Source organism: Pithys albifrons, chromosome 26 (assembly GCF_047495875.1).
Source record: "Pithys albifrons albifrons isolate INPA30051 chromosome 26, PitAlb_v1, whole genome shotgun sequence".
NCBI classification, from domain to species: domain Eukaryota; kingdom Metazoa; phylum Chordata; class Aves; order Passeriformes; family Thamnophilidae; genus Pithys; species Pithys albifrons.
In genome coordinates, this window is record NC_092483.1 from 7,170,789 (window position 1) to 7,198,400 (window position 27,612).

The 27,612-nt window shown below is 42.4% G+C and overlaps 1 protein-coding gene across 7 annotated transcripts in view; it reads right to left on the reverse strand.

The window, feature by feature from the left end:
• The window catches only part of LOC139683015 (ceramide transfer protein-like), a 165,632-nt gene extending 143,834 nt beyond the window's left edge, over positions 1-21,798 (reverse strand). For all 7 annotated transcript variants that reach the window (XM_071577721.1, XM_071577720.1, XM_071577717.1 and 4 more), the window contains exons 1-2: positions 21,492-21,798; positions 19,417-19,551 (exon numbers count right to left, since the gene is read on the reverse strand). In XM_071577721.1, the coding sequence (XP_071433822.1) occupies positions 19,417-19,551; positions 21,492-21,587 (231 nt within the window). In that variant the 5' untranslated portion in view covers positions 21,588-21,798. The remainder of the gene's footprint in view (positions 1-19,416; positions 19,552-21,491) is intronic.
• Between the last annotated feature and the right edge of the window lie 5,814 nt (positions 21,799-27,612).

The following is a 27,612-nucleotide window of genomic DNA, read 5'->3' on the forward strand; positions in this document are numbered from 1 at the left end:
CAACACAGTTGATTCTATGATTTTCCCAGGCTGAATGAAAGGGTTGATTACACTACTGATTCTATGCAAAGTTCTAGTCCATTTCTACAAGTAAGCAGAGAATCTTGTGATCAGTATTAGAGGGGCCCTCCCTCCAGCCAGGTGGAGGAGAGGGATAACCAAGTTCACCTGACTGCATAAATTTGACGGCCTGGCACAGCAGCCCCACAGAACTACAAGGCTTTAGTAGATACCGTTGCACAGTGTACCCTAATATCAAGCTATGCAGGGGCAGAACCCATTTGTATTTTTGGAGCGACAGCCGACTGTATTGGAGGCTGAGATTAGCCTGACTGAGAATGAGTGACAAAAGCACCCCATTGTGACTGGACCAGAGGCTCCATGCATCCTTGGCATAGACTATCTCAGGAGAGAGTATTTCAAGGTCTCAAAAGGGTATCGGTGGGCTTTCAGTACAGCTGTCTTGGATATGAAGGATATTAAGCAGCTCTTTACCCTGCCTGGTCTCAGAGGACACTTCTGTTGTGGAGCTGAACAACAGCAGGTACTGACTGCTACCACAATGGTGCACCAGCAGCAATATCATACCAACCGAGACTCCATGATTCCCATCCTGTCCTAGTTCAGCAGCCAGGACCAGTTTATCACTCTGTGGGTGTGACCAAAGTTGTGTATTCTACATCCTCTGTCATTTCTCATGAACTGTTAACAATGGACCATTTGCAGCAGCTGCCCAGGGCACACCTGATCCCTCACACTGAGTGTTAAAAAAGCCTGTGAGATAGGAGCTGTGACAACTCCCCTCCAGGAAGTCGTTAGCATCTTCACACCCAGCCTGAGGAGGCGTGTCTGCTAATGGGCCAGCAACGATTCCAAAAGTACCCCATGACTCACAGAGTCAGATCACCCATTGTGGAACTCCCCGCCCTGGGGGAGGTACTGCGCGTTCACACCTGAACATGAGGGTATATAATCTTGGGGGTTTGGGACTTCTAGTACCACTCGTCGGGTCCAGAGGAGGAGCAGAACCTCGACAGGAGGTTCGCTACTCTCGACCAGACTGTGACCATCATCTGCACCAACAGGTTTTTTTCACTTCCTTTTACTTTGGACTTGGGGGAACCACATGGGTCTCAGCACAGGGGCTAACAAACACCATTTTGTTTGTGCCCCGGGGTGCTGGGTTATATTTCTAATGAAGAATGGAGACTAACAGTATAGTATCCTGGCCTGAATGAAGTCATGCCACCTCTGAGTGCTGCCGTATGGGACAGACTAGAATTTCAATACGGACTGGAGTGAAAGGCAGCCAAGTGGTGCCACAACTGATATTGCTAACACAGAGTGCAGGCCACAGTTTGCCTTCACTTGGAGGGGTGTCCAGTGTACCTGGAATTGAGTGCCCCAGAGGTAGAAATACAACTCTACCATCTGCCATGGACTGATCCAGACTGCAATGGAACAGGGGATAGCTCCAGAATACCTGCAATACATTGATGATTATCATTGTGTGGGGCAACACAGAAGAAGTAGCTTTTGAGAAATGAAAGAAGATAGTCCAAATACTTCTGAAAGTGGGTTTTGACATAAAACAAAGTAAAGGGACCTTCATGGGAGATCCAGATTTTAGGAATAAAATGGCAAGATGGATGTTGTCAGATCCCGATGAGCATTATTAATAAGATAACAGCAGTATCTCTATAAACTAACAAGAAGCAAACACAAGCCTTTTTAGGTGTTGTGGGATTTTGGAGAATGCACATTCCAAATTACAGTCTGATTGTCAGCCCTTTCTATCAAGTGACCCAGAAGAAGAATGATTTCAAATGGGGCCCTGAGCAACAACAAGCCTTTGAACAAATCAAGCAGGAGATAGTTAATGCTGTAGCCCTCGGGCCAGTCTGAACAAGGCAAGATGTAAAAAAAGTGCTCTACACTGCAGCTAGGGAGAATGGCCCTACCTGGAGCCTCTGGCAGAAAGCACCAGGAGAGACTTGAGGTTGACCTCTAGGTTTTTGGAGCTGGGGATACAGACGATCAGCCAGCTATACTTCAACTGAAAAGAAGATACTGGCAGCTTATGAAGGGGTTCAAGCTACTTCAGAAGGGATTGGTTCTGAATCACAGCTCCTCCTGGTACCCTGGTTACCCATGTTGGGTTGGATATTCAAAGACAGGGTCTCCTCTACACATCATGCAACTGATGCTACATGGAGTAAGGGGGTTGCACTGATCACACAAAAAGCTCAAATAGGAAATCCCAGTCATCCAGGAATCTTGGAAATGATCATGGATTAGCCAGAAGGCAAAAATTTTGGAATGTCACCAGAGGAGGAGGTGACATATTCTGAAGAGGTCTCACTGGATAGTAAATTACCAGAAAGTGAGAAGGAATATGCCTTGTTTAGTGATGTATTCTGCTGTCTTGTGGGAAAGCATTGGAGATTGAAAGCAGCTGTATGGAGTTCTCTACTACAAGTCACAGGAACTGCTGAAGGATAAGGTGAATTGAGTCAGTTTGCAGAGGTACAAGCTATCCAGCTGACCTTAGACATTGCTGAATAAGAAAAATGGTCAATATTTTATACTAATTCATGGATGGTGGCAAATGTCCCATGGGGGTGGTTGCAGCAATGGAAGCAGAATAACTATCAGTGTAGGGGTAAACCCACCTGGGCTGCTGCATTGTGGCAAGGTGTCACTGCCAGGGTGGAGAACCTGGTTGTGAAGGTATATCATGTAGATGTTCATGCACCCAAGAGTTGGGCCACTGAAGGACATCACAATAAGCAGCTGGCAAATCAGGCTGCTAGGACTGAAGTGGCTCAGGTGGATTTGGATTGGCAATATAAGGGTGAATTACTTCTAGCTCAGTGGGCCCATGACACCTCAGGACATCAAGGAAGAGATGCAACACAGGTGGACTTGTGATCGAGAAGTGGACTTAAGATGCACAACTGTGTATTTGCTAGGGACGTTTTAACCCTGGGTGCGCCCTGTGGGCTTTGCTCTGTACCGTGCTATAGACTCTGGTTTTGTTTCGTTTTCATCTCTGGTCACTGCAAAGTTTGTTTTCTACTCGGATTTTTTCTGTGTTTCAAAGATGGCGCTTCGAGCCTGAATAGCTATTTTCCATGCGCTTGACTCTTGCAAAGGGTTATGGTTGTTGTAGTTCCAGCTCGGCTCTCGGGAGACGGGGGGGAGGCGCGGGGGAACGAACAGCCCGCACAAACTCAAACTGTTTCTTTGAGAAGTTTTCCTGTTTGTCTCACCAATTTACTGCCCATCTATTGCTAGCAACGCAAAAGGGTTGCCACAGTTGCCCCAGCTACAATACAAAGAACGGCAGTACTGCAGTGACTTTTGCTAAAGACTCTCCAGCAGCACATTTTGCAGACTCTTTTGTGCTACCTGGGACAATTAATACTGCATTTGACAGGTGAATCCATGCCATGTGTTTGGACTCCAACACTGCCAGTGATGACTCTGGCAGAGAGCCACTTGGCTTGGCCTATGCTCTTTAAAGCATTTGTATCTCAGGCTTTTGACAAGTTCACAGGACAGACTGGTTAAATCCACTGCACAGACAGAGTTGTTACCATCATTCTCAACTTGTTTTTAGCTCAGAGTTTTTCGCTACTGCTACAACTGTGTAATGGTTTGGCTTCCTCAGTAACCATTGTATCTAAGGAAGTTACAAGTATTCCACACGTGTCTTCCACGTAGCAGGGGAGGAGGGGTTTAGATTTGCTCTTCTCTCTCTTGGCCGAGGAGCTGGTGGGAGGTGGTTGGAGTCTGGTCCCTCCGGTTGTTGGTGGTTCTCCTGTCCTGGGTGAGATTGTTTCATTCTTGTTCCCCTTCCTTGAGATTTTTAATTGTGTTTGATTCATTCGGTTTCTTTAGGTTAGGTTGGTGTCTTCCCTATTTTCTGGCTAATCAGTCCTCTTTTTTCCCTTCCCCTTTCCCCTGGGGATGGGATCCTATGTACTGTGTATACAGTGTGGTTTGTGAATGTTAGAAAATATAATTTATTCTTTTTATTCAGTTCAGTTTCTTTAGAGTGCGTTTCTTTTCAGTGGTTTCTTCTTTCCTTTGCTGGGAAAGTTCTGGGAGGGGGAAGGGGGGCCAGTCCAGGGTTGGCAACAGCTAGGCCAAACCTGCGACAAACTGCCTCAATGTTACTAAGAGTACAGGATGCTACAAAGAGCTTTGCAGTTATTTTGTCAGTACAGTTTAAAAACACCAAAAACTGCAAATAGCTACAGTGTACCTTTCCTTTAAAATTTTCAGTTACTGAGAACGTGAGTATTTTACAACAAAGAATTTCTTTTCTCAACTGTGCTGTCAAGAGGATGAAAAATTTGGTTTATTGTTCTGAGAGGTTGTTTTCTTTTCTACTGTTTCTTTGCATAAAGATGCTTGGTGTAACTTTTTTTTTCCCACTGCCACACCATACCAATGTTGCAATGAATAATGTTAAAAATGCCAGGAGTATGTTGCTTAAGTCTAGTCACTGGTACAGACTGATCTTCTCAGGTGCATTGCTGCCATAATCTAAAGGTCATTTTTGATTAATAGCCATATTTTTCAGCTGTTTTACACCTTTGTGACCTGCACTGCAGCCTGCTATGGATTACAATTGCCAGTGGAAAACCCCGTGGAAACGCTTACCCTTAAAAGTGCTTACCTAAATTGTGCAAACTCAAGCTGTATCTTTACCAAAGGATGTTTCACACTGACTGGATATGTCCTTACTTGGGTATAACATCTGCACAACCTGCCTTTTGTTTGCATTGTTGCGAGGGGATTCTACTTTGCTGTCACCACGGCAACTGACTCCAGAAGCTTGACAGGCCCTGGACCTGGTTGACACAGGCCTTAAAAACAAGCAAGTGCAACACTTTGAGGATACAATACCAGTGCTTTTGTAAGGACCACATGCTACATGCAGTTGACTGGCTACAGATCCAGCTCTCATAACCTTTGCTATGGAACGTTGCTATTTCACTTGGTGTATGGCTCTTTCTGGGGATTTACAAATACTCTTTGAAGGTTTTCGTGGAGTACAGTAACTAATCGGTTTTCTTTCTCACAGAATGGTATCTCTAAGTTTTTCAGATCAAGACTGCTCGGCATTCACTAATGAACTTAACTACTGTGGGAGGATCCACAGTGGCTCTGGTGGTACCCATACAGCAGCTGTTGCTTGGCATGAACTTGTTATCAAGGAGCCAAGAGCCTTTGTAGAGAGTAGAACTCTATGTTGTCATCTTTGCCTTCCAGCAGTTTGCTATAGAACCTGACCCGTACATTGTACAAAGCATCAGCGATTCTCTATTAAAGAAAGTGCCGAACAGCTTTTGCATGTGCTGTTTAAAACCTTTAAGCTTGTGACCTAAGCATGAGGACATTGCTACTTTGTTTGCAGGTACTGAGACGCATGGGCGGTCCCATGGTGTAATGGTGAGCACTCCGGACTCTGGATCACAAGGTCGTGAGTTCGAGTCTCAGTGGAGACCGTACCGGGCAGTTAAATGCCTCCCTGCCATCTGATCCCGTCAGATCTCGGATGCTCAGCAGGGTCAGCCCTGGTTAGTACCGGGTGCTGTAGGCAGTCCTGAGGACTTCACTGTCCAAGCTTGCTAGGCCGTGGCAGATGGACCTCAGGACTGAAACGGTGGGGCCAGTTCTACGCACGCTGTGCCTCACCTAAAAAATCCACTGCGCAGGCTCAAAGGGCACACCCCCACGTGGGGAGATCTGGGCTTTCCCACCTGAACATATATTAACCCACAGAACTCTTTGTTTCAAGGATTTCCCCCACCCCCATCAAGACTTCAACCATCACTTCAACCAACAGACATTTAAATTGCAACAATCAAGTCTCATCACTGTGTGAGAAATATCTCTGTATTAAATTTAGAAAGACAGCAATAACCTGTGAAACAAAGGAAGTGTAACAGAAAGGAAAGTTTATTTGCAGCACGTGCTGGTCGCCTCAGGTCACTGGGGTCTGGAAGCACACCTCTTTAAAATTCATGCTTTTTGTAGTTTTCTTTTGGTTACATAAACTAATACATATTCATTAAATGCTATGTTTGCCTTAAAAGGTTGTTTCTCTGCCTTAAGCGCTAAGGGAGGGGGTGTTACCCTCTTCTTGATTGGTTGTGACTCCCATGTACATGATGACATATCCCCCTTATACATGTCCAGGGGGCCCCCTCCCTGTACACAAAGGCTACCACATGGCAGGGAAGGTCTTTGCTTTAGTTACATCTCTGCCCTAGTCAATTTCCCTATTCCTGACTGCAGAAATTCCCTAGTGCCAGGTCCAGATGGGAGCAGGCATCTTACAACTCCACGATATGCCTATATTCTAATTTTCTTAAAGATAAACCCCTTTGGTTAATAAAAGCTCCCCCTTTACTCAACTGATTTGCTTGTAATAAAACCGGGTTGTTTTATTTCTCATAACTGGATCCATGCATAGTGATATCTTTCCTCTCCACTATCTACTCTTATCCTTTCTTTATCTTCCTTATATATTTTCTCAAGTGATATTTTTATACTTTTATATTGCTATAGATAATAATCAAAATGTCTACATGCCTGCTTTCCATTGCAACCAAATTGTTCTCAAATAAACCTGCCATAGATAGATAGATGATAGATAGATAGATAGATAGATAGATAGATAGATAGATAGATAGATAGATAGATAGATAGATCATTCAGTGTCATTTCACTCTAATCTGCCCTAAGGGATCTATTATTAACAAGAACCTCAGTTACCCTGCCTCAGGGGCAGGTCATACCAGGGGTGACATATGAACAAAGTGTATCCACTAACAAAAAATCAATCTTAGGAGGATTCGTAGAAATTAAGATCAAGCAAGAATAAGAATTGCAAATATCACAGAAAAATTGGCTAAGGTATATAACCATAGCTTTAACACCAAATGCAAACACTGGTATTATTTAAGGATTGGTACAGCATCTATAAGAAACATTCCACAGCATGAAAATACTCAGATATAACCCACGGAGAGGAATTACAATCCTTAAGTAGATGTCAAATCATGAATGCTGTTAAAACTTCTTTTAATTAAAAGAAATCAAATGGAAGAATATTCTAATTGATAATAAAAAGCTAACAGAAGAACTGTTGGATTACAGTCCTAATTTTAAGTGTATAGTAATTTATATAGATGGGAATCCATATGAGGAGTGGCTGAGGTCACTTGGTTTGTTCAGTATCTTAGTTTAGAAGAAACTAAGGTATTTATATGGACCAGGAAAGAAAGAGAGCTTTCCCCCTCCCCCACAAACAAAATCACTATAGCTTTGAAATTTAGGAGTTTTAATCAGGAAAAATGTATGTGAACGAAGGATAACAGTTTTTAGCTGCAAATTATATATATATATATATCCAAAACTAGAACAAAACAAACAACTACCCTGTACCCCCAAAGAAAAAAAAAAAGAAACAAAACCCTTTAAATGAAACTGAATTTGTGTCCCTGTTCCTTTTTTGGTGCAACTGTATTTACAGACAGCAGGGGTTGCTGCCACGCTTCAGCTGGCAGCGAAGTGACTCACAGTTTCTCCGGTAAGGTAAAGACGGCCTGTGAGTCCGTGAGGAAGGTTTAAGTTGGATATTAGGAAAAAATTCTTCACCCAGATGGTGGGTGGGCATTGGAACAGGCTCCCCAGGGAAGTGGTTACAGCACGAAGCCTGACAGTTCAAGAAATGTTTGGACAATGCTCTCAGGCACATGGTGTGATTCTTGGGGCTGTCTGTCCCATGCAGAGCCAAAAGTTGGACTTCCTTGTTGGTCCCTTCCAACTCAGGAGATTCTATGATATGATTATATTAGAGTACTAGAGCTGAATACTTCAGCAACATTAAGTAATTAATAATATTTGGGTATTAAGTACTTTAATAAATTACTGATTTTTCCCCCACATCCCGTTCATATTATGACAAAGAACTCCATAATAATTAACAGTCTCACTTCAACTGATCTGAATGTGTACTTTTCCACTTCTGACTTAATTTCCTAAACACATACTAAAAAATCTTCCATTTCTCTATCCAGACAAATAATTGCATTTTATTTACCAAGGATATTAGTACTCCATATAGTATTTTGATAAATACAGGACAACATTCTGTCATTTTCACTTTGAACATCAACCCATCCACTGCTGGTTCAGGTAAATCAAAGACCATAATACTCATATACAAGTTTGTACAGAGTATGTGAATGCTAAAAATTGTGGCTGTATTTAGGTTATGGTGGCCGAAAAAGGAGCACTGATCACAGGTGTCACACAAAGATAGTTTGTTATATCACACCATGAAGAAGGAAAAAGAAAGAAAATAGAAAACAGCAAAAAACAAAAAGCCCACTAACTACAAGTTACACAATATATATTGTAAAATCCCACCCATGGCCAACAGCCATAGGTAGAATAGCAGTGTCCATAAACTTTATTACAGCTTCTAATTGGATGCTACTCCCTGTCCAGATGCCCCTTTGTTTCATGAGAAATTTATTTCTTTAACATTCCATTCCCATGCCTGCTTCTCTCAAAATCCTCCTTATCTCACTTTATTTTAGTTAGCCTGCTAGTCTTTCTCACAGGATTTATTAACTTTCAGTGTTCTCATCTCGTACCAAAAGGTACCAACTTACTGAGGCCTAAAGAACTGCCTGCAGTTCCAGAATCTTCCTAACTCAACAAACCTTTATAATCCTCACAAAAAATAATTGTCCAGAATTCCATGTTCCAAACAATTTCTGCCTGTCTCACCAACAGCAGCCCCTTCTCATTATCTCCTAGGCATTAACTCTTTCTCTCCCTCGCTCTTCTATTGCTCTTCGGCATTTTCCTCTCCAGAATAAAATCACCTCGGGCCTTTCACTTGAAGAAGCATTCTTGACCACACTTGTACGCACTGTAGTGACTTTTTTGGATGTGCTGACTACAGTCTCCATTCAGATTTCTCTCCCCTTTAGCCAAGATTTTCCACCAATCTGGATGTAACTATTTGATTATTTAAGGCACACACCAAAGTCTAAAAGCATAAATTGCCTTGTGTCCTAAATAAACCACTATCTCTATTAGGGTTGTACTCTGTGGGGAACAGGTTAATTTATTAAAGGATTGCTGTATGTCATGTGTGTACAGAGTTGGGATAGAGAATAAAGAACAGATCTTCCCACGCTGCAAACCACGCCATTGGAGCAGAAACAGAACTACCTCGGTGTGATAGTTTGACCCAGGCTTGTTCCTGGTAACCAGATGTAACTAGGGAGGGGCTTGTCTCCTAGGTATTCCTCACCCATTCTTTCCCCTCCCATGGGATAAGAGACAGGAGATAGGAAGTTTAGCTCTCTTCGGTTCCGGTAAGAGTGGAGTGCAGAGGGCTCTCGGCTGCTCTCAGTCCCTTATCAGAGCCACGCAGAAGATCGGGGAAAAAACATGAGTGAGACCCCCACGTGAGAGGGAGAAGCTAGCTTCCTTCTAAGAGTGGTCAGTGGGATTGTGTTGTACTGGTTTACTCAGTGGGTGGGTGGGGGTGTTCTTTTGTACCCATTTCTTTTTGTTTTGTCTCTTTGTCACCCCTGTTTTTCCCATTGTGGGTGCAAACTGTATACATATAATTGTAGACATTTAGAGAATATACATATATACTGACTTGGCTCAGCTTCTTTCAAGGGCTTTTTTTCCCCTGTCCTTTTCCCTGCTTTGAGGAGCAGGGGGAGAAGGGGGGGGGGGGGGGGCGGCGGCTCAAGCTAGGGGGCCAGGACGAAACCAAGACACTTGGGAAAAGCCAGTAACTGTGCATGCTCACCAGACAGACCTAGGGCTGATTGGTGGGAAAGGGACACGTGATTATGCTAATGCAACCAGAAGTAGGCGAGGTCATAAATGTGCCTGCTCTTCCTTAATAAATCAGATTTCTTGCTCACTATCAAGTTGTCTATACTACCATATATGGTGCCCCGAATTGGGACTTAATAGAAGAGATTTCGGAAGCCTTGCTGGCATGTCTAACTGGTGGTAGCCTCAGCCAAATCAAGGAAGGAGGGGTCCTTCAAAGCAACCACACGCATATCAGCACCTCTTGAACAACAAAAATGATTACAAGGAACACTGAAAACAGAAAAAAAAAAGGGGAAGAAAAATTCGGTCAAGAGGTGAGAGACTGAGGATGGGGGGAGGTATTTCCCAAGAACAAAGACTAACTGTTGAAGCTTTAAGCTGCCTGTTAAACAGGCAGAGAAAAGACATTTCAGAGACTAAATTAATAGCACTTCTGGAATGGATCAACAAAAATACCCTGGAATTTCCGTGGGACAGAACCCTTAAAGTAACTATCTGGCAAAAACTTGCATGAGAACTTTATGAAAGAGCGGGGTATGGGGATATATAAGCATTTAATCATCTGGCCGTGCATAGGGAAATAATAAGCACGCTAAAGGCAGTGCAGAGGAGTCCACCACTCCCCATGGTGGCAGATCCCACTCCCCTTGCTCCCCCGGGGTTCCCCCGGAGACAGAGGGCAAATATTTGGGTGCAGGAGGGGAGGGGGACACAGCATGTTGCGTGTTCCAGTGCCATCTAGTCCTTGCCTTGTGGCCGCTGAGGAGCAACCATTTTGTGCCCATCACGTGACAGCCACAGAGGCTCCACTATTGCTGCCACCATGTTTGATTGTGCCCCGGCCTCAAGATTTATATGGGGAATGCAACAATTTGGTAGATGAGGAGTTTTTGCAGGGCACAGGGAGGCAGTTGGATGTTTTCCCTCCTACTGACGAACAAGGGTCACATGGTGGTGCTGTCCTGGGCAAATGAAAGAACTGTAGGGAGGAGGCATTATGCGCCACTCATTGGAAAGTGGTTAATGGGTGCCCTGTTATCTAGCGGTCTCAGCAACCCCCTCAGTTTTAAAGGTTATCCTGTGATGTTATTAAGGAGTTTAGACAGATTGTTGAAGAAAGTGGAATTTCATCACCCCATGTGTTCGCGTTTTTAGAGGCATTAAATAGTTCATATGTGTTTACTCCGCATGATTGGAAATCCCTATTGAAGATGGTTTTGTCAATTGCACAATAAAGCATTTGGCTATCAGATTTTAGAGATAGTTGTACAGCTTATGTTGTTGATAACCGGCAAGCAGAGGTAACTAGTGCTCAGTTAGCAAGGGAAGGGGCATACGTGATGCCCAGAACCTAGATAGAGTATTGTTTTAGAGTGGGTTCAAAGGATTACCAGAAAATGAAAGAGACACGCTGTTAAGAGATTAACAAACAGGGGTTTTTATTAACAGAGATTGCTGGGTAACAGGAGTTTTATGGTGGAGAAGGAGGCAAAAGGAAGGGGAAAAAAAACCCCAAAGAGCAATAAACCCAGGCGTACAAACGCCCCCCCCACTCACAAAGGGGAATGCTACTGATACTAAGGTCTTACCCACACACACACTTAGGTTTTCCAAAGGAGGAAGCCGAGACCATGTGCACCAACTGACTCACCGCAGTAACAGGTGCTCCCGGTGTCTTAAAATGCAAGGATTTCCCGCACGGCAAGCAAGCCAGCCAACACACCAGTCATCTGCTCTTAAAATACAGGTGGCCAGTGATGTCTGACTGGGTAGGTGTGTCTAATACCGCCCTCAATACCGCCCAGACTGAGGTCATCAGCTCTGCCCATCTGTTATATAACAGTTTTCTCTCTGCGCATGTGCGTGGGTATTGGAATGCCCCTGAGCATGTGCATAATTGTCCCAGGGTCTCCCTTTATATGAGTCTGGGGAGCAGCCTTCCTCTCCCTCTTCCTCAGTTTCTCCTTAAAACGACCTCCAAATGCAACTAGCCAATCAAAAGAGGCCAATTATTTTTAGTTTATAGTTAGCCCAGTCTTCAAGGGCAAAGTTCCTCTTTTATCTATACCAGTTACTAGCAACAAGGTAGGGAATAATATAAACTGTGCCCAGATGGTTGGCCGAAACACAGACCAAAAATGTCAACAATTTTAACTTCTGCCACACCGCTCCCTTACCAAAGAGGCGAAGCAAGGCCTGCAGTTGTGTTCTCAGGCTACTGAAAACAGACAGGGCTGGCTACGACATTTTGATCTGCACATTTGCCTAGCCCTAGTGACAAGTAAGTTTCAGCGATTTGCAGTTCTGTTCCAATGGGATCAATGAGAACCAGATCCCTTAAGGATCTTAGAATGGCTGTTTCTACCTCATTCACCACCTAAGACTGTATGGACTATTAATGACATGTTTGCCAAGCTTATTGTTAAAGGTCGAGAACAGTTGCAAGCGATGGATGGACAGGACCCAGAAGCCATCTACATCCCAGCAACAAAAGACAACCCTGACTGGTTTCTCACAGACCATGCTGGGATTCAGACAGCATTGGCAGATTACATGGGTGACCTGTGTATCCATTTCCCTAAACATCGGTTATGGGCAGAGATTGGGAACTTACCTTTGCTAGCTACTCGCCGTTGCCAGGTGCAACCAGTAACGAGTATGACTGTCTTCACTGACACATCAGGACGATCTAGAAAGGCTGCAGTGACATGGATTAATCCTGTCACAAAACAGTGGGAAAGCAAAGTGCAGACTACGGACCAGGGGTCTGTACAAGTATTAGAACTAGTTGCTGTTCGCATGGCTTTTGAAGTGTTTTGTGATGAACTGTTAAATATTGTCACTGATTCTTCTTATGCTGCAGGTTTGGTCTCATGCCTCATTCCTTTCTATGACAGATATCTAACTCCTTTTTATTTGCAGAGCTACGCACCTTACGGGTTCTTATCAATCACAGACGATTTGTATTTTATGTGTTACATATTCACTCACTGTTGTAGTTTGGGATTATTATGTAAATTCTCTCCCCTGCCACTTAACTGCCCAGGCCAGCAGTTAACAAAAAGAAGTAGTTAACTGTTGATCACTTGGGTGGGGGCAGGTCTGTCTCTTTTGTTTTTTTTTTTTTGGATATTCTTTTCCAGTCTTGGCTCGGTGGAATGCGGGAGTGGGGACTCCGAGGAGGCAGGCTGCCCTGCTGGTTACTGCTGGGGCTTGCCTGGCTGTCTCGCTGCCGCTGTACCCGGACTGCTTTTTCTGGCCACGCGGCTGCTGCTGCCTGCCCCTGACTGCTTTTTCTGGCCACGCGGCTGCTGCTGCCTGCCCCTGACTGCTTTTTCTGGCCACGCGGCTGCTGCTGCCTGCCCCTGACTGCTTTTTCTGGCCACGCGGCTGCTGCTGCCTGCCTTGGATTTGCTTCTGGTTGCTTGTACTTTTCTGCTTTTTGGACGGGGAACACAGGGGGAAGAGACTGAGTCCATCTGAAAGCTCACTGCTCGTCTGTCTTGCTGGAAAGGGACTGAAACTCACTCTGCAGCCAGCCGGGCTGTGACATTGACACTTAAGTATAACTTTTTCCTCCCAGAGGAAAACCTGCTGGGTTTTGTTGTTGTTTGTTTTTTTTTTCTTTCTCTTATGGTGTTGGGGAAGTGGGTTGCACTAGTCTGTTTACATATATATATATATAACAGTTATCTGTTGCAGCCCCTGACTCAGGTGGGTCTGAAGGACCACATTACAGGTTTCGTTTTCACCTTAAAAGGACATGTTTCCAGCCTCAACCAATTGGAGTCAGACCACCGCACCTGGGGCGGGGTCACTTGAGGTCATATATACCTGTGTTTTTGAATAAACTTGGGATTTGCTTTACATCACATTGGTGTGTGCAGTCTCCTCTAGGCCATGGTCTGCGACAGTTATCCTTCTTGTATTAAAATTCCTTTTCTTAAATTTGATAAAGAGTGGTGTGATTATCGTGGAGGAGGCCCCTCCCCTGCTTGTGAGTAAACATTTTTGTTTTTTCCCCTCAAAACCAAGACACTCACATACAGATCTTCTGGGGCCCACAGCAGAGGGCAACCGACAAGCAGATGCCGCTGCTATGACAGTGACTATCCCTAAAACTCTTGAGCAAGCCAAACTTTCCCACTCCTTTTTTCATCAAAATGCACATTCTCTAAAAAGACAATTTGGATTAGGTATGAATCAAGCCAGAGATACTATCATGTCCTGCCCTGACTATCAACAGTTTACCCCAACACCATCTAAAGAACAGGTTAATCCCTGAGGCCTAATTGCCAATGAAATATGGCAAACAGATGTTACTAACATACAGGAATTTGGCTGCTTAAAATATGTACACATCACTGTTGACACAAATTCTAGATATACTAACGCCACTGCTCATGCAGGGGAGAGGGCACGAGATGTTATCAAACACTGGCTTGATTGCTTTGCAGTTTTAGGGGTACCCAAGTGCATAAACACTAACAATGGCCCTGCTTATTGTTCAACAAAAGTCAAAAATCTTCCTTACAGACTGGGGGGTATCTCATATCACAGGCATTCCTTATTCACCCACAGGCCAAGCAACTGTAGAAAGAGCATACCGCACACTAAAAGAAATATCACAAAAACAAAAAAAGGGGGAATCAATATATAGGCCACAAGAATGTTTACAGAACGCAGTGTATGTTTTAAATTTCTTAAATAGTGATAAAATAGGGTACAGTGGATACAAGCATCAACATAAATCAAAAGTGCTATTCTCTCCCAAACCACCAGTCATGATAAAAGATTTAATATCAGAACAGTGGACAGGACCAGTGGATCTTATCACCTGGGGGAGAGGGTACGCTTGCGTATCCACAGGCACCCAATTGTGGTGGATTCCCTCTCAGTATGTGAAACCTTATATTGCCTCCTCATCAGTGAAAGAAGAACATTTCCCGGACAATGTAATAGGGATCAGAGAAACAGGTGACTGATGATTGCTGCTAATCCCTTGATCCACAGCTAAAAAGCACAACAAAATAAAGTCCTTAACCAGTATGCAAGAAAGTATGAAAGAGGTGGCCACCTGGATGAGTGGAGATGTGTGATTGCATGAATCTGAGAATGTGACCCCTTAACCTATCTGCGCAACAGCTCCACCTCGTACACACATTCATCCTCAAATAAAGATTGCTAATACACACTACCTCAGCTATACGCTATTGACTAAAGATTTGACATGTTTTGCCCCAGTTACACCTTTGCCCTCAGATAAAAGAAACTTAAGAGACCCTGGATTCATCAAAGCTAAACATTCATAAGGGTGGTTAGTTCTAATAAAGAGTTTAAAGAATAGGTTCTGGGTCAAACAACTACTCATAATAATGTTATTTTGCAGTCTCAGTTTGTATTAGAGTGTAGTATGGTTTCTTGTTATTATTTAAATAAAGAAGGGGAATATGCGGGGAACAGGTTAATTTATTAAAGGATTGTTGTATGTCATGTGTGTACAGAGTTGGGATAGAGAATAAAGAACAGATCTTGCCACGCCACAAACCACATCACTGGGGCGGAAACAACTACCTTGGGAGAAGCCACTAACTGTGCATGCTCACCAGACAGACCTGGGGCTGATTGGTGGGAAAGGGACATGTGATTATGCTAATGTAACCGGAAGTAGGCAAGGTTATAAATGCATCTGCTCTTTCTTAATAAATCAGATTTCTTGCTCACTGTTGAGTTGTCTATACTACCACAGTACTCTATGTCTTAGTTTACTAAAGTCATCTTTTTAGTAGCAATTAAGGTTGAGGAAGTACTTTATCAAGGTACCAAAAATTAACTATTCCATTAAATGCTCTCCTATTAAAACTTAGTTTTCCAACCTCAGACAATTGGAAACAATACTTCCCCATGCAATTAGAAATTATTACAAATTTATTGCCATCGTATTTCTGTCCAGAGCATGAATGTACAGATTAGCTTTTTTAATAAAACCTTTCACCCAACTGCAGCAGTAATTTAGCTTGTTCTATTCATCTAGCTTGGACACAACTTAAATCTGTGCATATATCAATTCTATAATAATGCCCATAATTCCTTCTAACCCCTTGACCACACAGCAGAACTTAACTTGAATTCAAGCCTCCCTTCTGTTATAAACTGGTTAAACACATTTGAGGCTTTTAGCCACATAATGGAAAACACGACACAGTTCACATCATATACTGATTTTCCTTGTCTTTCTTCATAACTTAATTCACATGGCTAGTTCTTGACAGTTCATTACCTAATGTAATCCAGTGAGTATACAATATTCATCCTTTAGTCCTCTATTCCAGAGGAATCAGCTTTTCTCAGTCCTGGGGGTTAATATAGCAAGAAGCCCAACCAGACTCCATGTTTTCTATTCAATTAAAGACTATTGTCACAGGAATCTGTTTTAGAGATATGACATTATAATTCCACACTTAAAATACCTAAAATAGCTACTTTAATGAGCTAATTTAACTAGTCTTCTGTCAGAGACTAAAACAGTTAATGATTTATGCATTCTAAGAGACTTTGCAGGCTTCTGACTTTTGCATAATACCCCTGATGGGCAGTTGGGCCCATCCTTCCCTCCAGTGCTAAAGGTGTCGAGCCCTGAAGAGGCAAAAAGAGCCATTGCCCTGCCCTCCACATGAACCCGGCGAACATGGGGGTTCGCAGTCCGGCTGGCTACATTGCTTCATGGAAAACAATCCCCTGCCTCAGGGGGAGGTGCAAAAGGCATGCTGAGGGTATAAAAATGGACTGGTGACTTTGGGAATTTGGGTTCTGTTTCTGGCCCCCACCGCCTGCAGATGGAGACCATGGCCTGCAGGACTGCTGAGATGCAACGCTGGATCTCTAGGCGGTGACTATGTAACCTTTTCATTCTCATCTTTTCCTATCTCTTCTTTTTCCTTGCTGTCCCCTTATGCATCTTCCCCCCCCCCCCCCCCCCCCCCCCCCCCCCGCTAAGGTTATCTTCTATGTCACATTACACAGAATTGTTAAATAAACACTGATTATATAGTGTCGTTTCCCTTTAATCCATCCCAAAAGGAATGATTAATAACAACCTAGGTTACCCCCGTCCCCTTCCCAGGAGCGGGTCATGACATCTTCCTCTCGATTTAAGAGGGGAGAGAGAACTGTCATTTTATAAAATAACCCTACAGAATTACCTATCAACCTCAGCCCGATGTGATAGGAATAATAAAACAAGATCAGAAAGGACTAACTTGCCAAATGCAGCATTCACATCTCAACTTTATGATTTATCATTAGGCTTATCTTCATTGTTAGAAGTACAGTAAGACTACACAATGAGAGCAGTTTTCTAGACATTCTATACTACTAATAGCATTAATTACACACAGAAAATCATTACATCCCCCAAAGACAAACATGCATACCTAATCTGAGGACCTAAAAGAAAGTTTCATGAGAATCCAGTCCCCTTCTCCTCTCCTACAAGGAAACATTACCTTCAATGCCATTTCATACCACTCATACCCTGCTTTGTACTTAAGGAAAACTTCCTGCAATACAGAAGGTATTTATTATGCCTGACTCTGGATTAGCAAGGTCAAGGTAAACCATACTTAAAGTATAGTGAAAGACTGTTGACAAATATTCAAGATTAAAATCCCAACTACATCAGATCAGTGCTATTGAACATTAAGTCAGTAAGAAACCGAACTTCTCTACCAAAGTAATCACAAGACGTACAGTAACAAATAAGTTCCACTGATAGCAAAAGTAGCTTTTTATTATCATCTCCACATTTTATCAACTATTGGTATTCTCCTATGCATTTAAATACATGTTAGTAAGCTTATATTAAAACATTACAAGGACATGAAAATAAAGATTATGTACCACAGGAAGAATAAACAATTATCTTTGAGCATAATACATTTTCTATTATTGAAAAGATAGGTTTAAAAAACAACTATTAAATTTGCTACCAAACTATCAACCCAGAAGCATTCATTCTGAAAAAGTAAGTTTCTGTATCCTAGAAACACATAAAATTATCTAATAGCATTCCTGAGCCTCTAATAATTACACAGCAATCACTAACTGCAACTAGAAATAATTAAGTTTACCAGGTTTCAGATATGCCATATTAAACTACAAGCAATTAAACTGTCAAATACCAGCCACTATACATGATTCTGAATGAAAATGGAACAACTAAAATATCAGAATAATTTTGAGAAAAATGCCCACTTTTTATTCTTTCTCAATGTACTCAAGAAGCTCAAGAACTGAGGACAAAGAGGGTGAATCAACAATCAACATCAAGTTACCAGATGCAATAAGTGCCAGATAGAAGAGAGGAAAAAAAGCTATCTGCAAGAAGTTGCAGTGTTACACTCTTCTTAGTCAAAAGACAAGCCCACCAACTTCTCCACACAAAGTGCAATATACCAAAACAATAACAGCATCACTATATTCCCCACCACCAGAACTAGAATTCAAGCTGCTGAGATGTACTCTACAGCACATTTCCAGACATCCCTTGGAATACACCTCCTTCCCACCACCTTCCTGTCTCTGCCTGATTGGCATGTTTAAGCCTCTTACTAGTGAATTAGACACCTTTTTGGAAGTCATGATCAGAGACTGGTACCTCTACAGACTGCCAGAAGTACACTTAAATGAGCACTTCTAGATGCTTTTGCCATGCACCATAAATTCCTGAAAAAGTCAAATCTCGAGCGAGTTTTAAAAGTTTCAGCAGTTTTAAAAAGAGCTTTAAAAGAAATTAGGTAATCTGTTTTAATTTTCAGATTACTAATACCTGTCAGATACCTAAATGTAAAAATCTGTTTTTTCTTCATAATCTTTTTTTCCAAAATACATACAGTTGATGTAATCAAGAGGCTTTTTTTCCCCAAATCAAAATGTGTTAAAAAAAATCTATTTTTAAGTTGAATATTAGTAAAGAAGAGAAAACTTATTTGTCACCTTTAATTCAGTTTGAAAGCAAAACATTTGGTGGAATAAGAACATAAACACTAAGATTTAACACTACTGCTCTAGGAAGTTATGTGCTACACAGAAGTCAAATAACTGGACTATTTAACAGCAACACAGAAAAGCTACAGCATGCTTTTTTGCAAGCATTAGTCATAATCAATACATATATCATAATTATGAAAGCTACAAACATGTTTTTCTTCATCTTCTAAGGCAAATTCATCTTTATAACATTTCACTTATACATAGGCTCTCCAGAAGTAAACCATATCCCTCCCCACAGAAGCCTCTAAGATAACAGATATGAAAAGCTGCTTATTACAAACCCAAATAAAGCCAGCTTATTAATAACTTCTTGCCCTGGCTCCACTGTGTTGCACTAATATCACTAACTTTAATATTAAACAAGCTAAAAGAATTTATTTGCCCTACCCATACTTACTTTCACCAGACATCAGCCTACAAATATGTAACACTCCAAAACATACAAGATGTCAATACTGAAACAGCACTTACTGTAATCACAGCCTTTCTCAGACAGATAGAGCCTCTGCAGCCATACTCCGTTTCATCTTCAGACTTGTAATAACTAAGCGTGTTGCTTTTCAGAACTACCCATCGATCCTGCCACCCATGAATGTAATTGGTCCACTGGAAAAAAAAAAAATCAAAGATTAGCTAATAGAAAACCAACAATAAACAGTTTGGCTGATATTTCTCAAGGCTCAAGAAAGACAACTTCCACATCTAAGTTCCTTCTTTGTATTCACCTTAAAATGATAAGCAGGAAATACAATGGGGAAAAAAACCCACACTGGATTTCTGAAACATTTAAAGAGACCAGCAGGATACACTTTTAATAAGATTCCCTTACCAAATTACCCCATTTCCCTTAAAGCTTTTCTCTTTACCAAAGAACAGAACTGAAACACTAGTACATACACAGAGAACTGTAGCCTACTTTTATTGATTTAAAATGTCATTATACACAATAAATTATTAAAAGTAACTATTCCTTTAGTAGAAATTTTGGTATGCTACCCTTTCATTTTAATTAGCTTGTCTCGAGCATTACTGAGACAACTAACAAAAGATAAACATCCCTCAAGCATATTCACTATACAGGTTTCACCATATCTGACTATTCATATTACATTCAGTGTTCTCCTAGGAAAGGCAGCATCAGCTACACCCAGCACAATCATCCACAAATGTTTGCATGCACTTAAGCTACAGAATGTCAGAAGGCATGGCTTCACCTGCTATACCAGTAAAATACAGCACTGAGGCTTATCAGATTATAAGATTTTTACAGATGAGAGCCAAGGGCCCTCTTTTCTCCTAACCATTTCTCCCATCTCCAGGCTTAGAAACATTTTCAAGACTGAAGGAGTTGAGAGTCCCTCACAAAAAAACAGAGTACTAGCCCCATTACAGCTCTTCTCAGCATCCAGCACCTACTTATGATCTCAGTATTCCATGATCTGTGCCTTCTACACAGGTCTGTATCTAGCCTTATTGCATAAGAAAGGAAAGAAATTCAAAACAAAGTGCTTTAACTCTAAAGATATTTCAACATTATTCTGAAAGTACTTTCCGTTAAAAAAAAAATCTGCTTTTAAACTTAGTAATTCAATATTCAGCTTTAAAACACTCCTAAAGCTTCCCAGTATCATCCAACACATACTCACAAGTCATTTCACTTTCAGTGATAAAAGAGCAAAAAGTTACATTTATCTTTAAAAACTTTAGTGCCATTTTTCTTCCATTCCTCACCACTCCCCATATCTCTCGCTGCAGGGGTATTTTATTGCCCTGGTTTGATATTTGGACTTAAGGTTGTGCCACTCATATGTTGGGGCCTGCTCCTGGGAAGTGACCACGAGCTGTGCCTGCCTTTAGGAGCTCCCGGGCAGGGAAATATGATGTCGCGGCTCCAGACCGCACCCGAGCTCGACGTCAGCTTCAGCCAGGAGCCTGAGGAGTGGGGGAAACACCTCCACGCGCGCACCTGGCCGCCCCCTCGAGGGCTTCTCTCCAGAAGCTCACGCCAGGCAACCAGCGGACTCGATACAGGGCAGGGGACGTCAGGGACTGCCGGATGCCAACACCTCTCCCAGCCATGGCACAAGCCGCACCCGCGACTCTTCCTCGAGAAAGTGCTTCCTCACGCCGCCTCTCGAGGGTTGCGAAGACTGGGAAAGGACGGACGAGCACTGCGCAGATGCGGGGATAAATACGTGATTCCCCCTTCAGACCAATGGGGATGTGGTAGTGCCTCTGGCTAAGGGAGGAGGCGCAGGCGGTTTGCGCCGGACGCCAGAGCAGCTGCCTAGCAGGCTCCGCGCCATCAGGTGGCAGCTGCCTAGGCCATGACGACGCCTCCCGCGCCCCCATCAGGCCCCTCTACTGGCGCCGGGGGAGACAGGAGCCTTAGCCTGATCATCCGGAGCAGCGGGATGGGGAGGAAACAGGCAGCCGGGGCTGACAGTCCTCGGCCAGCTACGGGAGGGGGGACTGTAGTGCAACGCGGAAAAGGGAAGCGAGAGGCCGTCAGGCACAGGCTGCGGGGAGGAGGAAAGGCAGCTTACCTTGCTGAGTACCCCACAGAGCTCAACAGGCACCCCGAGCTCTGTCTCGGGATCCTCCTCGGAGCCAGAGGAATTCCAACTCTGATTGTCCGACATAACCGAGCAGAGAAGAGCCGAGCGACCCCCGCCTACAGCGACCGGCCGACGCCAAGGCACGCAAGCTTGGGCTTCTCCTTCACTATAGCTCCACGGCCCCCACCCGCGTCAAGAACCACAACACAGAAGCGGCGAGTAGAACAAATACACGTCTACCTAGCACACACACCACTTAAAGCGCAGCAGCTACCACCATCTTACGCAAGGCGACTGCTCTGTGCCACTATTTATTAGCTCCACCCCTCGCCGTCCCTCCCAGGTCCCCTAGCCGGGCCGCGCGGCGCCTGCCGGGAGTTGTAGTCTTCTTTCTTGCAGCAGTAAGGCTGGCCACAATTAGCTTTTGGAGACGTAGTCTGCTGAAGCCGCTGTCTCTCTCTCGTCGGCAGGTGGTCGCCATCTTGGTTTCGTCGTTTCTGTGGATTTAGAGATCTCCATTTCCTCTGCTGCCGGGTGAGGGCAGTGGTGCTGCTTAGGGTGATGTTTGCTTGCTTTTTTGGGTTTTTTTGGAGGGGGGTGTGGTGTGAGTGAGGACCCTTTCTTTCATAATCTGAAGCGTTTCTCCGGCCCCTTCTAGAGTGAGAGAAATAGTACTACCAGCCCTATGTTAAGCTATCAGGACTTGGGGGGAGAGCAGCAAACCTTTCTGGCTGGAAGAATTATAACTCTCTTAAGACAGGACCATAGTTACTAGCTGGGCAGAGATGCAGAGGTCATACCTCCTTGTGGTCCTGCTGGAATGCCTTCATATCTCTTTAGTTGCTTAAGTCAAGTGATGCTTGTCCCCTCTAATCTACGTAGACTCTCTAAGCCTGCTGAACAGATGCCTAGCTAAAACTAAAGACAAAACTACCACATATGGTAATCAAGTTGACCTCTGCCCCGGTGAGACAGTGTTATAGTTGCTTCCTCCCTATCATCTGGCCTCACTAACAATAATCCCTGATGATGTGGAATCCCTGAGATGCGGTATCCTACTTGACAAGGTGCACATGGTGTTCAAGTCAAGAATTGCCCAGAACATTCAAGAGCCTTGGGTTTTTTTTGATCGGTTGGCCAAGCAGACAACTTGGCATTCCAAGCCATGATCATGGTGAAAGAAATCTTGGTTTGAGTGTTCTTATTAAAATAGATCTCTGCTATTCCCACTTAATGGAACTGTTGAATCTTTGGTTGGTCTCTGGCATCATCCCAGACATGGTAAAAGGGTGTGGACCATCATATTATCACCCTGACTGCAAGCATATATGATAACATTAATATGTATATCAACCCAAGGATGAGCAGTCAGATCCCATCAGGATTCGGATTGGGAGTCGATTATCCAATGTCTCCAATTCTCTTTAACCTAGCTGTGGACCTTCCATTGTGGAAGCTTGAAGAGGAGGGATGTGATTACCAATATTGTGCAAAAAATTTAATATCCATGACCTTTGCAGATTACCTTGTTTTGTTGAGTGGATCGTGGGAGGGAATGAAGAGAAATATTGAAATCTTAGAGGTTTTTTGCGATCTTACAGGCCACAGGATGCAACGGGAGAAGTGCCATGGCTTCTATATTAAGCCTACCAGGGATTCATATACCATCAGTGACTGTCCACCAGACACAATTAACAGCACGCTCCTCAATATGATTGATCCTGGTAACTGAGAAATACCTGGAATTTTGCATTGATCCATGTGTCAGAATATCAAAAACAGACTTACGAGGAAAACTGGAAGATTGCCTAAATCAGACTGAAAAGGCTCTTTTACAACCATTTCAGAAGGTAGACATCTTGAAAGGATATACTATCCCCAGACTGATCTGTTTGGCAGACCAGTCTGATGTGAAAGCCATGGACCTTAAGTCTTTTGATCTGGCAACTAGATCTGCAATCGAGGACTGGTTGTATTTACCTTCAAGTATATGTGATGCCACCCTTTATTCCAGCACAGGAGATGGTGGCCTAGGTATTACCAGACTGTCAGGACTAATTCTCAGTATACAAGCTTGAAGACTGTACAGCATCACACAGTCTTCAGATGAAACAATAAGTGTAATTATGAAGGAAAAGGAAATTTAGAAAGAATTTGAAAAATTATGGATAACAGCAGGCAGTGACAAAGTTCCATCACTTAGGGACTCAAAAACAGTTATGATAATATCCAAAAGAATTGGTGAAGAGGAACCAGTCTTGGAATGGGAGACATCTGCCTCAAAAACTATTTATCTGATGGGAGATATGAAAGTAAATCAACATTTTTGGAAGATGTGGTGGCAAAAATAGTAAAGAGTGCTAACGCCTTCATTATCAAGTACAAGAATTGACAAATGCTGCAAATATTACATTTATGGGTTTCCCCTTGAGTGCATGTGGGAAGTGGTTTCAGGGCAATTACAAGTTATCAATGGGTCTCGATCTCTCCAGCTCTCAGCTGGAAAAGATTGCTCACACCTTATCAAATAGGGCACTTTTTACCTCTGTTGATATTGTACATATATTTGCTAGTAAGTTGCAAACTATTGCAACATTTTAACTGTATGGGTCTTTTAAACTATGAAATAAAAAACGACTGTAGATTGTTAGGTGATGTCACTATGGACACTATGGCCACCACAATCCAGTTTTCTATTCAAGGCCAGTAGTGTGTAGGCACACCAACAGGCTCATGATCATGGCACATCATCAAAACTACCAATTAAGACAAAATTCACTGGTCTTGACTCAGGTGGATGGGCCATCTCTACTTCACCCTGAAAAGGAACATATATAAATTACATATGTTTGATAAATAACAAAAATGGTGGACAGAGGCCACAGGAAGGGGTAGGAGGTGTTGCTGGCTCCCAGGTGAGATATGAGGGGGGGCAGGACCATCACAGGTATCAGATCTGCCATCTGTGCAGAGCTGGCAGGCACCTGTGCTACTCTCTGGGGCCTTGAGGTGAAGAGGCTGTTGAGGTCTTTGCCCTGTGGGTGGGGGCAATTGCAGGTTGGGTGCAGTGTGCCAAGTAACTGTGCTGTGCAGCTACACTCAGCAGCCCGTTCCTTCCCTGCTGTTGGGGTACCACTGCACCACCCTCTTTCGTTCTGCTTCACCAGCTCAGTCCAGAGGCATGTTATGAGCAGAGTGGAAAGTGGAGGTCGGCAGTCTGCCTCAGCTGTGAGGTAGTGATGTCCTTTTATTTGCCTAATATTTTCACAGTTTAGGGAATGAAATGATATGTACTTTTGTCTTCAGAACTCATTCTGAGATACCTATCCTTGCCAAAAAGGGGGGAAAATAATTGCAGAAAGGAAAAAAAGTGAGGCAGTAGATGTAGTGGGTTGGGAAGGACTGTCTCATCTCCTTTGTTGTGATTTCTTGAAAAAAAGATGGAAAAAAAAGCATGTTCAATAGTATTAGTTGAGGAAACTTCAGTTTTAGAATGCAAGTCTGGTTATATTTTAAGAGTAATATTGTAAAATTGTATTTTCTCTGACTTCCTCCTTTGTGACAAACCATTGTGTATTTTTTCCATGTTATGCTGTTTTAAAGTTTCCATTGAAGGATTTTTTAAATTTTTTTAAAGAACTCTTAGCATTGACATAACTATTTATATGTATTATCAATTTTTGTGGTAGCTAAAAGCTAAATAATATTAGTACCAGCTCAAAGTCTCCAGTATAAAGATATTTAGAATTAATGCAGTACTGACAGTGAGTGATAAAGCAGCATCATTGTCTAAACAATTAGAAATAAAGGAGAGTCACAGACATCTTAATACTTGCATAAACACTGGAACACACAGAAACATTTTTATAGAAATCTACTGTGGGTGCTATTTTTGATAATTTTTTAACATATAAAAAATTATTGAGAAACTATGTACTTTGATTCACCAGCTCTTTGGAAAGAAACAGATTTTTTGTGTGTGTGTCTGTTGCAATGTACTGCATCTGTTAAGCAAGCAGAGAGGCTGAGTTTTGTACATATTGATATCTAGAAGAGCAATTTATAGTCCTTCTCTGTAGTATGTGGATGAAGTTAAATGGTATCACCTGTGAAGACAATCATGTTACTCCCCCCCCCCCCTTAAAACGCTGAATTAACTTGTTTCTCTATCCTGATTGAGAGCAAGAGGTGAAGAGACATGTCTGAGACTGTTATGAATTAGTGTTTCATTAGACTCTATACTTTTACTCACTTTTTTCAAGTTATTTTGGCAAAATTTTTATAAGATTGTTTCACCACAAGCTAAATGTTTTCTCTAGGTTGATTTTGCATCAAACCCATTATTATTTATCCTTATTAGTTTCTACACTGACATTTTGTTCACATTTTGCAGTGTTTCAAACTGTGCTCCTCCTGTTTCCTTTAAATATTTCCATTTTCATTTTTGTCTGACAGATGATCCACTGTTTTTATCTGACAGTGCTATATCTATTGTCTTATTGTAGCTTCTGTGGTTAATTTAAATATGTTAAATATTTTACAGATTTTTTTTCAGTCTGATTACTCTGAAAACAAGATAATCTTCTGATTCTGTTCATGTTAAGTGGCTGAAGCTTGTATCAGTTGTTATTCATCTTTTCCCTTCTGTCCCCCTTTAAGCTTTGGTGGAGAAGTAATGTCCTCTAATAAATGTTTTCTTAATTCCAAATAAGGTATTATTTTAAATTTATATACCTTATCATCTGGTACTAGCAATGTATTTTGTTTTACACAAGAAGCTGAAAAGATAAAACACATTTGGGGACCAATATTTATGGGACTTTTTGAAGACTATGATTTTTTTCATCACTGGTATTATGATGATTTTTCTCATTGGATACATAACAGTGTAATAGAGAAGGCTTTTGGCTGACATGAATTAGTGTTTAAAGCTCTTGCTATAAAACCGAGCCTCTGAGAGTGATCTGAATGAGGAGGGTGAAAGATTTGTATATGCTATCGATAAAGAGACTATTTTCAGGAATGTTAAACAGCTAAAAATGTTGCAAAGGCTGGTATAGGAAATAGAAGCAATCTTGTGTTAATTCCAGCTTCTTGAAGGGAAAGTGTGATAAAAGAACCAGGGGGAATAGTGGAGGAGCATTTACCTTGAGGAAAGTATTTATTTGGAGTCATGCCTGTTACTTATAGATTGCCAGTAACAATGGAATTATTGTGGAGCTACTTTATATGGGAGTGATTATGAGCTTGATATGAAACTTGTGTGGGATGCAGTGCTTTTTCCTTTGGTTGAACAGCAAAGCTGTTCTAGTAAATGTTGTGCTGGGTTTGGCTGGGATAAAGTTAATTTTCTTCACAGTGGCTAGTATGGGGCTGTGTTTTGGATTTGTGCTGAACACAGGGTTGATAATACAGGGATGTTTTCCCAATTGTTGAGCAGTGCTTACACAGAGCCAAGGCCTTTTCTGCTTCTCACACTGCCCCACCAATGAGTAGGCTGGGAGCATACACGAAGTGAGGGGACACAGCTAGAACAGCTGATCCCAACTGACCAAAGGGATATTCCATACTATAAGATGTCATGCTCAGTATGTAAAGCTGGGGGAAGAAGGAAGAGGGGGATGTTTGGACTTATGGCTTTTTGTCTTCCAAAGTAACCATGGCATGTGACAGGGCCTTGCTTCCCTGGAGATGTCTGAACACCTGCCTGCTGATGCATAGTGAATAAATTCCTTGTTTTGCTTTGCTTGTGTATGCAGCTTTTGTTTTCCCTATTAAACTGTTTTTATCTCAACCCATGAGTTTTCTCACTTTTACCCTTCTAGCAAAGAAGCAGCTATGTGGTGCTTAGTTGCTGGCTGGGGTTAAACCACAACAAATGTTATCTGTAATATTGCCCTATAGTAGTTGGAAAATATTAATTGTTGTGGTTTTTTATTTGGTAGATAGACACAAGAGCTATTAAGCTATTCCCATCTCCAGTTACCATTATAGTAGCTCAAGGGCTAGTAAATGGTCAACAAACTGGAGATAAATACAGCATTACTTACCTGTTCTTTCATTTTCAGAAGACATAAATAATCATATTCCATTAATTCAGATTATTACA